At 41.4% G+C, this 13,539-nt stretch overlaps 1 protein-coding gene across 7 annotated transcripts in view; it reads left to right on the top strand.

Moving 5' to 3' along the window:
• Nucleotides 1-13,539, top strand: part of fggy (FGGY carbohydrate kinase domain containing) — a 97,303-nt gene that overhangs the window by 35,881 nt on the left and 47,883 nt on the right. For 3 of the 7 annotated variants that reach the window (XR_003797546.1, XM_018753412.2, XM_018753414.1), the window contains exons 1-2: nt 11,657-11,764; nt 12,850-13,060. The exons of 1 other annotated variant lie outside the window; for it this stretch is intronic. Coding sequence is in view for 3 of the 6 variants with exons in the window: in XM_018753412.2 (XP_018608928.1) it covers nt 12,860-13,060 (201 nt within the window). In the remaining 3 variants the exon portion in view is untranslated. Of the gene's footprint in view, nt 1-11,656; nt 11,765-12,849; nt 13,061-13,539 lie in introns of those variants that run through there. 3 more of the 7 variants (XM_018753413.2, XM_018753416.2, XM_018753418.2) reach the window with 3 other exon arrangements.

The following is a 13,539-nucleotide window of genomic DNA, read 5'->3' as shown; positions in this document are numbered from 1 at the left end:
TCTTAATGACATGCATTTAACTAGTCTCCGTGACCTTTATTGTGTGCGTCATTAAAGGAGTCTTTAAATGAGGTGCTTCATTTACAGGGAACCTAGTTTTTCATGGTTCATTTCATAGGATGATTATTGTTATTCTGCTTACTTGACAGTTTTATCCAGCTTGGGCCTCACGCGTTGGATATTTCTACTGATTTATTTTTGAGTTCAGCAACTAGCACCTTTTTCAAGGGTGCTGCAGCAGGAGTCCCCATGAGACCCGAAGGAGCACTCGTCAATTCATAAGTCCATGTTCCCAACCACGGAATCACTGCTGCCCCCAAAGTGAAACTTTAATCTAACCCGGTGCATCTTTCCATAACTCATTTTTGTTTCTTGCAGGCTGTCTGGGGTCTCCAAAGTGTTCAGGCTGAGTGGAGCCCCATGGCAATGCAGAAATCTGCCAGCCAATTTTGCAAGCAATCCCAGCCTCTCGTTGAGGTGCCTGCGTAATTTTCAGTTCCTCAGGACTTCCATGTGTGTCAGCGGTGGGGGTGGCATGGCAGGGCTTCAGAGGTGGGGCTCGTCAAGCCTGAGCAGACTTGTCCTCAATGGGCCATTGTGAAGGAGAGCTCCAGTTTTCTTTACCTGTGTTCTGTCAGCAGTGCGGAACACGTCGTCTTACAAATTTATACACGCGCAGAAGACATGCTTCTTCTTCTTAGCTGTCGGGAAAGAAATTTGACGTTTAGAAACACGGAGCTCTTTGTAACAGTTCCGTTTAATACATGCTAACAAAAGACATGGAGACTGAAAATAAGTTTTGAAAATGTGCAAATGTGAATGTGCACTATATTGTCTGTCGGGTTTTTGAGCTCTCGGTGATTATTCTTTTATCCGATCACTTTGTGAAAAGAATCTTTTATTTAAATGAACATAAGTTCAGCCAGCAGGTTAATAAATTAAGAATAAATAGCTAAAATGTTAGAGAGGGGTGCGGTGGTGTGGTGGTGCAGTGGGTTCGGCTGGGTCCTGCTCTCCGGCGGGTCTGGGGTTCGAGTCCCGCTTAGGGTGCCTTGCGATGGACTGACATCCTGTCCTGGGTGTGTCCCCTTCCCCTCCAGCCTTACGCCCTCTGTCGCCGGGTGAGGCTCCGGTTTGCCGCGACCCTGCTTGGGATGAGCAGCTTCAGTCAATGTGCGTGTAAATAAAAGGTTTAATTCCAAATTTAAATAATCTCTGGAGAGGTAAAGCTCATTCGTTTCATGGCCAGGAACATATCACACACACATTTTCAGAACCGCTCGTCCCTTACGGGGTCACAGGGAACCGGAGCCTACCCGGCAACACAGGGCGGAAGGCCAGAGGGGGAGGGGACACACCCAGGACGGGACACCAGTCCGCCACAAGACACCCCAAGCGGGACTTGAACCCCAGACCCATCGGAGAGCAGGACTGCGGTCCAACCCACTGCGCCACCACACCCCCTTATTACATATCATACTGCTGTTAACTGAAAGGTTCATTTCAGCAGCTCCTTACAGAGAGGTCAGTGCCCCTTGTTAAAGGAGGGACAAAGGGAAAAAGTCATCCTCTAGCCCTTGCCAGAGGTGCACAAAGATATGTCTGTAGGTGTGCTGGACAAAGCCACGTGTGCTTGCATTCCGTAGAACCTCCTATGCTGCTTTTTATACCAGAAATAAACTGGAGTCATGTTTTAAAACAGTCAGGTCCATGTATGTTTGTTTTCAAGGCTGTTCCAAAGTAAAGAGCAGCTGTAAGTGACCTTCTCGAAAAGGTCCTCATTAATCCCAGTGGAATTCAATGGTTTTATCTGTTAATCCTTCTAAAGTGCCTTTTAGTTACTGTTTGACTATACCTTTTGATAAATATAAAGTGCTCAACCCTTGAAATATTTTAAGGCTCACTGTAACTGCATTCAAAATGACTGGAGTTTTCTATATGGACCATGAGAAAAAACAAACTGCTACAAAGCATGTTCTGCTGATCTCCTGCATAAAATATTATCATTACATGTATTTATTCCTTTAGCAGGTGCTTTTCTCAAAAGTGACGCACAGCTGATGTTGGTATTTTATCAGTAATTGTCTTTATAAAGTGGTAGGAGACTGTTGATTTAGGCCAGGAATTCTATTACACATATTTAGTAAATTATATTTCCATTAAGTTCTGCTAAGAATTTCTACATGTGTAAGAGTATAGCAGTGAATTGAAAGCCAAGTATTAAGTGACAGGCATACCCGACATACAGACTACAGAATATATTACACTTTCCACTCCAGAAAGCATGACTCAGCAGTATTTTACAGTCAGAACTCTAAGTGGATGTAAATTTCCAGCAGACTCTGAGACACCAAGATAACCATTGGTACTGTCTCTTTCTCTAAAAAGCCGCTTTGCTTTACATTTAGTCATTTTCGGGTAAAATCGCTTTTTTTGCATTTATTGTTCTGGCTTTCGGTCCATGTTAACCGTTCATTATTTTAAGTCATTTTTCTTTTGAGACAAAATTACAGCCAATACAATGCTGAACAGAAGAAATTATTGATATCTTGGAAACTCGTGTGAAAGTTTATTCGCTGGAGCCCAGAAGTATTTAGCATATTCAGACAGACAGAACAGTTGTCAGTTCATCAGACAAAATCAATGCATTCTTATGATACTACATACAAGCAATTTAGACAGTTTCAAAATTTCTTGTGTGCATTTCACAGTGAAATTTGAGAAACGTGAGCAGAAGAGGGTTAAGGCTGCTCGATAGTGTTTTCTGGGGGGGGGGGGGGGTTAAGTGCTGTAGATAAGCAATGTCAAGAAGAACAACTTGTATATGCTTACTCATCATGAGTGTTTCAGAAAATGCACCGGTTTTTCCCCCCTCCTGTCTAACCACATTTGCATGCTGTTTCTTAGTACAAGGATGGGTGGGCTTTGCAGCATCACAACAGGGAGAATACACCTGATGTGTCAAGTAATCTGCAGGGTGTTAATTGTATGTGTTATACTGCTATTATTATTTTGCTGCTTAGCTCAGAAGCAACTTTCAGTTTTACTAATTTACACATCTGGGACAATTCAGGTTAAGCATTTTGTGCAAGAGTACTATCTTTAGGATGAATAACTTTGAGGTTGCAAGTGTGTGCCTTTAACTGCTGCACTAATTTCACAGAAAAAAATGTCACCTGATATGTTACTGATAACGGCACACTTGCAAGGGACCTCTTGCATACTGATGGACGCTTCGTACCCTGGGCCTGATTGACAAAAAGGATGCTTCTTTGTATCCATAGCAACAGAATGAGATGGACTGCATTTTATTTAGGAGTGCTTTCTGCTCTACGGTTCCTGCTCTGGCTAGATTGGGTGGTGTCGTGATAGAGCAACTGGGGGAGAGGAGGAAATTTTAACCAGGTTTGCTTCGGAGGCCATGAGACAACTGGAAATAAATTGCCCCTGAATGTGAAGTACAAGTACAATATGAGAAGACGTGAAACCCTTACTTAAACCTGGCAGATATCGGTCAAAAGCAGGTTTCAGCCCTCTACTTTGCTCCTGTCGCGCAGTTTACATTAGTTCCGATGTCCCTTTGGTTCGACAGCAGATACCCCCGAATTCCAATTATCTTCTTGTAAATTCCCCTTACAAAGTTTGCAGACATGTCAGGGTCAGGGGAATGCTGCTGAGGTTGGGGGCTGCATTTGACAAATAAGGAGGTGTGAAAAAAGACCCCGAGCACTGCACATGCATATTCCCCTTGTGGGCTGTGATTCAGTAAGATGTCACATGACTGAGGGGAGCTCCCTTGGCTGGACTCAGGTCACACGACTGATGGGAAGCACTGCCTCCTACCAAGAAGCTCCTGGGGGGCGCTGCATCATAATACCTCGGCCTTCCTTCTCTGTGATGTGCCGGTGATGAGTGCTCCTTAATCCTGTACATCATAGGTGTAACTAATAAAAGAGTGCTTAAAAAATCTTGTGTTTAGGTTACTAAACATTCCAGTGCTGATTATTTCACAGAAACCATGTTTTCTTTTCACCAGCCAAAGAAACAATCTTTTAAATAAATAAATGAATTCGTTGCGGCGCCATGTGAATATACATCTCTTCTGTTCTCTTAGTAATTAATATTTTGGTCCAGTTTGTTCCAGTACATTTTTATCCCCTTCATTGAAAAGATTGGGAAGATTTTAACATATAAAGATAAATAATGGTGACAGCATTGGAAGTAATATACATTTTGTCTTGTTGTAATGCCAGTTGTGTCTGTAATACCTGAAAAAGGATTCCCCTTTACAGAAAGTAGAAATCTGTGGGCCTCTGTCCGCTGTCACACTGATTCACTGTCTAGTGTGGTGATGGTTTGAGTGCAAAGAGAAACGTTTCACCTCTCCTTCTCCATCAAGCTGCCCTTCCAGGAAGCTGTTGAAGTGACACGGGGCTGATAAATAAATGCCAGCAGACAACACCAACAAGTCAGTGGTGAAGGCTAAAAATCACATCTCAACATTTATGAAGATCAGAATACTCAGATCATTTTCAAGCTAGATGTCTGTATTAAATATTGTCTTTTTAAAATATCTTGCTGACAGAAGTGACAGCTTTAGTGTCAATTTATCCTTCAGTAATAAAGGTTCGTAGAGGTTATTAATGGAATAGGGAAGGTATCTTGATGGTACTTCAGGCCACAATTATTCATGTCCTGCACTCTATTTAGTTTTACTAAGCGTAATATCAGTCCTCAACAAATTGAACTGAAAGATATACATTTTTCAGTGAAAATATCAGACAAGTACTTTGTCAAACCTATAATTATCAATATTATCAAAATTACATTATTGAATTATGAAACCTTCAAAATGCATTGTAAAAACATGTTCCACTCTGCCTATATTGTTCAATTGTATAATAACAAGTATTTATACTAGAACACACACATACACTCAGTGACCAAAGCCGCTTGTCCCCAGTGGGGTCGCAGGGAGCCGGAGCCTAACCCGGCTCACAGGGCGCAAGACTGGAGGGGTAGGGGACACACCCAGGAAGGAACGCCAGTCCGTCACAAGGCACCCCAAGTGGGACTCGAATCCCAGACCCACCAGAGAGCGGGACCCAGCCAAACCTGCTGTGCCACTATACCCCCCATACTAGAACAGTATACAGTATGTAGTATAATACTGAATTTATTCCAGGTAATGCAGAATAATATTCTCTTAGGTTTTTTAAAGCTAACCCAATTGCGTCAACACATCATTTTCTTTAAATTGTAATTGCTCATGAATTTAACTGACTCTCCTGAGAAGTTTATGTACCTGTCAGGGGTAGTGCTGTTTTACCAACTTGTTTTCTGGAAGAACGAAAACTTGCCACTTCTCACTCATCATACTGCTTCTTTTCTGTGAGGCCGTGTCCTTGTGCAATCTTTCTCAGCAGCTTTGGTCATGCATTTCAGAGTTTGTCACATGATGACGACTTCTTGGTGGTCTTTCAGGCATCTGATCCAGTAGCTTGGGTCCATTGTGTTTAGTAATACTCCAGTTCTGTTCATCAGTACCAACAACAGTATGCTGAAGTATGAATTATTCATGGACATCTTCAAGCATTTGGCATTTATGCTACTTTTATTTATTCTTTTTTGACCAAAAAGTGAGTTCCATTAGAACCAAGACTAGTCTTGTGTTCAGGTTCATTTCAGCAGCCGTGACATAGAGTAATTTCAGGGCTGTACGTACACCTGTGCCCAACTTTCACTGGATTCAGAGCTCATCTTGCTGCAGTCTCTTATTTTTACTCAGTTAAACCCTGTTTGGTGAAACAAGATACAAAATACGTATGAGATCCCTCCAGAGGAGAACTCCCTCAGCTCCGACTGTCAAGAACTTGCTACGTCATAAGGCGATTAAGACGCTTATTTTCACAATTTCGGTTTCTTTACCTTGAATTCAGACACTAAACCTTTGAAACAGTTGAAGCTTAAGGAGCATCCGTATCATTCCCCGTCAAAAACACAAGATTATTCAAATAGAGAAAATGATAACTGCTTAAAAACATGGCTTTGAAGCAACGCGGCTGTGTGTTGCGGTATAAGAAGCTTAAACTTAAGTTTGCTTTCGGTGCTAACTAAGATGTCTTTTGTCACACTACGGTAAAAATACTCGGCTACAGGCCGTGTTCGCAGCTCATAGCAACACAGTAACTGCGAAGTATATTGGTAAATGGCGAAACCTTCGACTGAAGAATGTGACAGCGTTACGCAGTATCAAGCCACAGCTAAGTGCTGACCTAACACTGACTATCTTCGGGCTGACTCATCGAGGGATGCTGTCGACATGTTCCAGGAATATGGACCTGGCTTTCAGCCAGGGTTTCCGGTCTGCGCAGAGTCATTGTTCGAACCAAATGAATTTCCCATCGCTGTGAAAATTCTGAGAGTAGAAATGACAATCTGATGGTTTCAAAAGCCAATTAGCAAGAGAGTAAGATCCATTAGCGTAATAAACCCTTCTGCTTCTATTCCTTTGTGCTGTGCGGATATCGCACAATTAAGCAATGCCTGTGATGCGTGTGGACTCTAAATTAGAGTTCCAAAAAGAAAAGGCAGATATGTTACTACAGGCTAATAAGTGGAAATAACCTACATTACCTGCTACACAGTTAAATAAGTAATTAAACTCAGATCTCACCATCACAAAATCAAAAAACAAGGGGAACACTCGTTGCTGCAAGAGTTAAGAAACTGGACCCCAGAATTCAGTTCAAGGTAGCCGGCTTAAATCCCAGATGGACCTTTTTAACGTTCCATTTAGTAGTGCACTGCAGCTTTACTGCTCGCGTGGAATGTAGCCTGTACAAGACGCCACGGACGATTCCCTTAGTAAATAAATCCCATGGTGTGAAAGTTGCAGATGCTGTATGGAACAGAGGGAGCATTAAACTCTAGAGGTTGCCGAGGGATGAGGTCCAGGGAATGGGCATCTGTACGTGCCAGCTGAGAGCTCTGTACTCACGTCTGGCTGCCAGTTGGGCGGCACAATTAAGAGCTCATTCATCTGAGCTGTCAGGGATGCTAACGAAGGCACTCTTTAATTTAATGGCCCAGAAGGCTTTCTGGCACAGAGTACTGAACTAATTGAGTTGTCATGATGGCCAGTAGGCCCATCTCAGGATTGCTGGTGCACCTGGAGGTGAGTTAAAGAGTGGATGCCGGGAAATACTGCTGGCGAGGTCACAAAAGCACACACATTAATATGCACAGATGGATAAATTTTAGCAGTCTATTTAATCCTACTTGCAATAGGAAGGCACTATTAGGTTAAATGAACCTGTAAAAATGTAATTCCTGTTACTGTCATTGTTGCTTTACTGTGGTATCAGAGAGCAAACAACTACAGAAAACTGGAGTTTTCTGTTCAGCAAAGCGGGGGCGCGGTGGTGCAGCCGCCGGGGCCCGCCCTCCAGTGGGTCTGAGGTTCAAGTCCCACTTGGGGTGCCCTGTGATGGACTGGCCTCTCGTCCTGGGTGTTGCCGCGTAAGGCTCCGGCTTGCCGCAACCCCACTTGGGACAAGTGGTTTCAGACAGTGTGTGTGTGTTTAGAAAAGGATTTCTTACAGCTCGTATGTTAATAAACTCAAGATAAACAATAAGTTTGCTCCTGTTTCAAAAACAGGATAACGTTTGAAGGATATCAGGCAGAATAATGACTGATGTCCTTTCAAGAATTTTGTGATTGATCACGCAGAAGGTCTCTGTTACAGTAAAGGAACAGTCTTGAATATTACAGAGCAAGTGCCACCACACAAATTATGTAAAGGTAAAACAACCAGATTTTTTTACCATCACCTGGCAGTCTCATGCGATTTCAAATGAAAACGCATCATATGTACCCTTGAACACAGAGCTGCTTGACATTTTCTTGATATTGAACATGCTTTCTTTGTAATGCTGTGTTTGGACATTGATAGATAGTCAAACTGAATTGGCAGTAGAATTAATGTGCAAATCATTATAATATTACCTTCTCTCTAAATCTCAAAATCTAAAACTGTTGCACGTATATATGATTGTCTTCTGCCAAGTGTGTTCAATTTTTAAATTCCGTGTTCTTATATTATCAGTTTTACTTTTGAAGAAAGGGTTCTTCGAGTTTAATTATGTTTCCCATGAAATTGTTGCACTATGAGGAACTTAGGCAGTAAAATTTTTCTCCATGAACTGCGGTATTCCACAAGCTGTGGGGCATTATTACACTCCACCAGGAAAGGTTTGTATAATTGATTACTGATGAAAACAAAATAGAAAGTTATTTTCCTGTTGTCTTTAACTGACACCTTTATCCAAAGACACTTGCAGTATATATTGTGTTAGTGACAGAGAGAGTGTATTCCACTGATGCATGGATGAGCGACCCATTGTAAGTAGTGTATCTAGCAGTGTAAGTCACTGTGGTGAATAAGGTGTGTGGGCTCATAACACTACATAGAGTTCATTGGGAGCTGCTTTGGAAAAAGGTGTCTGCTAAATAAATGAATATAAATATAAATATGTTTGAACCATTTGTACAGCTGGTGTTTTGTTGCCTCAGTACAGGGTAAATAGCTTGTTCATGAGTACTACAGCTGTATTGGAGAATGAGGCTTGATTTGACAACTTTTAGCTTATAAGTCCATGTCCTGTACCCTTCTGCCCCTGAAGAATATCAGTGACAACGTATGAACTGAACAAACTGAACGATGCCTTCTTTAATACAAATGAATTTTCACTGGCAGATAACAATTCAAACCAATCAGTCCTGTGCTCTGCCACATCATCGATGATCTTGTTTGACTCTATGCTTTTCCTGACGTCAAAGTGACAGACTGTGACTGTTGAAAGAACACATTGTAACTGCAATCCATCACAACACAGGCCTGGGCAGGGAGGCCACCCACACATTCTGTAGCCCAGCTACAGCAACATGACGGCAGCAATCCAGGTATAGCACCAGGACCCAGCCAAGCAGGAAACTCCCCGTTCGATACGTTACGATTCCCCTCCCTAAGCTATGTCTCCACCTCTGTACCTGGCCACGCTCTATTTGGGCAGGGCTGATTGACACCTTGGGGTTTCATATTTCCCTGGGAGAGCCTTTGCGATAGCTGACTCTCATGGGTTGTGCAGAAAATGTGGGAACACAGTGTGCTCACTGTGCTTACCTTCTTATCACAATTGCGCAGTAATTACATTTTCTTTGACTGACTTAAAAATATGTAAAACATGTCAGCTGAATGCAGTTCCACAGCTCCAGTGCTTTCTTGCCATGCGTAAGCATGTGTAGGATCTCTTCGGAAGTATGGAGGATGTCCGCGTTTATATTTGAACAGCTAAAACAGTAAAATACAGGAGTACTTTATTATTGTGTCTTTTTATGTGATGTTCAGTGGTCACCACTTGAGCATGTAGTTTCACATTTACCAGTTTCAGTCTTCATTTACATGATAAAAAAGGAATTTTACCGAATGATATTTTTATTTAATAACATTACGCTTCAAACACAGATTTTAGCTGCAGATTGTTCATACAAATGAGGGACACAACATGTCACCTCTAAAGGAAAGAAAAAAATTTTTTCCAATGTTTTAAAAATATTTAGGTAATTTACTATTAGGCATCAACAACACAACAGCATAAAGAAAGCAATTACAGATATTAATGTTCAGTATTAGCATATTTCAAAACCCTATTAAATAATAATTTCTGAGGTACTGTTACTGTATAAGTATTACTGTTACTCTACCCAAGGGGGGCGTGGTGGCAAAGTGAGTTTGGACAGGTCCTGCTCTCTGGCGGGTCTAGGGTTCGAGTGCCGCTTGGGGTGCCTTGTGACGGACTGGTGTCCCGTCCTGGGTGTGTCCCCTCCCCATCCAGCCTTGCGCCCTGTGTTGCCAGATAATGCTCCAGCTCAGGACAAGTGGTTTCAGCCAGTGTGTGTATGTGTGTGTGTGTGTGTGTTACTCTACGCTTACATGTTTAAGATTTATAATTCAAAATTGGTTCAGTGTAGTTAGAATCAAGAGGGGTGTTATTTCAAGAAGCAAACCAGTGTTCTGCTTTAGTAAACATGGTAAATTGTAAAAATGGTCCAATAGGAATAATCCTACATTTCCTCTCCCGCTGAATAATCCCCCAGACGTTTACAAAAGTTTGCGTCTTTTGACCTGGCAGGCAAATCCTTCTTAGCAAAATATTCCCCCTGGTTTGTTTGTTGAGAAAATATTTTGCACTCAAAGAAAATATTATATCTTGTCATTGCCTGAGAAAAACTGATCTGCCACACATTTGTATGGAAAAATTGTCATATGTATCTGAAAACAGCATGTAAAAACAATATAAATAATATAGTCCATAATTAAGACAAACATATGTAAAGACTAATCTGTTCCAAACATAAGCATAAGTGTTGCACATACATAGAATGCATTTTGAAAGAGCACAACTGACCTCAGAGGACATACTAGCCTTATTTCATTCATTTTTCAGTCACGTATTAAGTCTCACTTTTCTGTATTCCTACTGAATATACAGCCCTCTGCAGTTATTTTGGAGCTTGCAGCTTTTGAACAAGAACATGGTAAATGAAACACTGTAAACTGAAATGAAGTGTTGATCACTTTATCTTATATATGCCTAAAAAAAACATTAGAATGTATTTTTACACATTTCTTCTAATAAAATATTTCACATTGTATATAATTTAACCTCCGATTAAGAAACGTTCATTTTAAATCCGGTTTGAATTATTTATTTAATTCCAGTGCCACAAAAATATTATTCAGGGCGATTACCGTAGAAACATTTCGGTTCTCTAGAACGTAAACTGAAAACTTTTTTTTCCCCCTTTTCAATCTGTAATGCATTAAAATACTTCTAAAACACAAGAGTGAGCATGTAGTGTAATGTGTAGTGTTCTTGTGCCCTAACTCGAAGGCTTTAATCAAAGTACTTACGCTGAATTGATATAGTAAGAATACCCGACTGCATAAATGGTAAATCACTGTAAAGTTGATTATGTAACACTGTAAGCTGGCATGAAATAAAAGTTAAATACAAAAAAGGTTGCAGGACTGTGCTTTACACTCAGTTGATTTTGCAGCACTAGGGGATGATAAAGTGTCTTGTTTTCTTTATAAATGAAATACAGCCCTGGACCAACACCGACATGGACAATTTAAACTTGGACTCTGGCCAGTCAACACACATGTCATAATGGGGGCAAAACACTAACTTAGTGTTAGCATAGCCTGCCTTTGACCATTCTCTTCTTCTGATGTGACTGAAATAGTTTTCTACTCCGATCTGGACCAAGACAAGCACTGGCTTTAGTAAACAAAACATTTGAAAGGATTGAGAACTACAGCTTTGGGGGTATAATTCAAAAAAGACAGTCATACATGTTTGCTTAAAGTGACGTACAACAAGTATTTTTAAAGAATTAATGGTACATTAAAAATACAACATGTGTTTTATAGCTGATATGTCAAAAATTCAGATTCAATTGTTATTTTATTTTATTATGTTGATGACTGGTAGAGAAATGAACGTAAGAAAGCCACAAAAAGGAAGGCGGGAAAAACTCCCCACCACCGCCCCCCCACTGACCGTGCGCTTTGGACAGGAAACCCCTCAGTAGACCTCCGGCACGGTTTGTCTCTTAGTGCTATCCGTAGTTTAAAGTCCGCTCGGATCTGTTTGGAAAGGGCTTTTGTCAAGTTTGTTTAGTTTTGCTTCGATTTTGGTAAGAAACGCCTGTTTGCAAGCGTTTACTTTCCTGACTTATCGTCATGTTACATTCGCCGCAAAATCCAAATCTCTGTGCATTTGTCTCGGATAAAAAGTTCTCTTCGGTTCCTTCATCATGATGATAACATGATCATGATGAAAAATGTTCTCTTTTTCGCGTTAAGCAACCCGACCCCCTATTTTTTCCTGCGTTTTTTGGCTGTGTTCTGATTTGTCTTGCTGTTCACACATGATTCCCTCGTGCACATGTCGTGAGCTATGGTTGGTAATCATAATCATAATGTGCCCCCCTTCCCCCCTCATTTCGTTTGTTAATATCCCTAGCTTGCAACGGTATATTAATATTTGCGCCCCCGGTAGAGAAGTAATTGTTAGGCCGCTGTCTAATTTAAGACAATAAAAGATTTTAAATCAATCGCAGCTTCCCAATGATTCTTTTAACTGCTGCGTCTCATCACCTGGTCTTCCTCTGTAATAATGTAGTTACAGCAGCCATAAAATGATAAGGAGGACACCTTCAGTCAGTGTTTTCTAGAAATCAAATGGCTGCATTTGGAGTAAATAGCTGATGTGAGCTGCTATGTCTTCTCTATATGGCCACACCGCATTGCTTTTGTTGGTACCACATGCTCTGTATCTGCGGTCAGTATTACTGGCACATATCACATTAGCTGTGCTGTACACTCATCAGGCTATGTGGAGTTGAAATAACCAGACCAAAAAAGCTGGAAGGTGTTGTTTAAGTGACTTTTCTCCATAATCTTTGCCTTAATGCAGAGACGGCGCTAAGCTTTTTTTTTTTTGTGTCTGCCAGAGCTCGTCTTTCCCAACTTTAAAGGCTGGTGTTTTGTTCACAGATTAAGCCCAGTCCTGGTGGGGAAAAAGGATTTCTGCTGGAGAATCCATTTTGACAGTGTAATTTCATCCAAGAATAGACTTGATGATCTGTGACTGGAAAAGCGGACCTAAATAATACGGCCTTATTCATTGCGGACCTTTAAAAAACCCGACCGTGTCCCCCCCCCCCCCCCCGAGCTGTGCTGGGAGCACCCTAACAAACCTGTAGCGCTTTCCTTATAGATCTGCGCCAATGGCCAAGCCACCACCCTCGATGGAACAGTACTACGTAGGTGTGGATGTGGGTACGGCGAGTGTGCGGGCCGCCCTTGTCGCTCGGGATGGCTTGGTGAAGGCAACTGCGGAGGAGCCCGTTCGCATCTGGCAGCCGGCCCCTGACCGCTACGTCCAGTCCTCCGATGACATCTGGGACCGGTGCTGTCGTGCTATCCGGGTACGCGTGTTCGCCGTTCGCAGCTGTGAATTTTTGGCACTGTACTGAGCCAATACAGACTCCAGTGGGTCAAATGTATGATCAGGATACTAAAGATCATTTGTACTAAAAGCAAACAAATAATACTGTTCTGGGAACTTTTTTTGTTGACCATCCCTGTGATTCGATCCTGATTATGCTATGTACGATGATTTCTTGCCTTTGTTTCAATTGCGATTCTGTATATGGAAATTGACACGTTTTTAAGTTGTGTTCATCCTTTCATGGTTTCTGTTTCCATTTCTTATGTATCTATACATCTCATCAGGTCTGTATTACATTAGTCAAGTCTGTACCAATATCATTAGCAAAAAATGTATTGTAATTACTAACATTGCTAACAAAGGTACATATTACACTCTTGCTTTTTTTTGGCATATCCTTAAAAAAAAAAAAACGGATCAATAAGCTACAAGATTACAGTTGCCTTTCCCAACAGT

This window comes from Scleropages formosus, chromosome 3 (genome assembly GCF_900964775.1).
Source record: "Scleropages formosus chromosome 3, fSclFor1.1, whole genome shotgun sequence".
Classification (NCBI taxonomy): Eukaryota; Metazoa; Chordata; class Actinopteri; order Osteoglossiformes; family Osteoglossidae; genus Scleropages; species Scleropages formosus.
The sequence above is the reverse complement of the archived record's forward strand: the minus strand, read 5'-3'. Positions and strand labels throughout refer to the sequence as shown.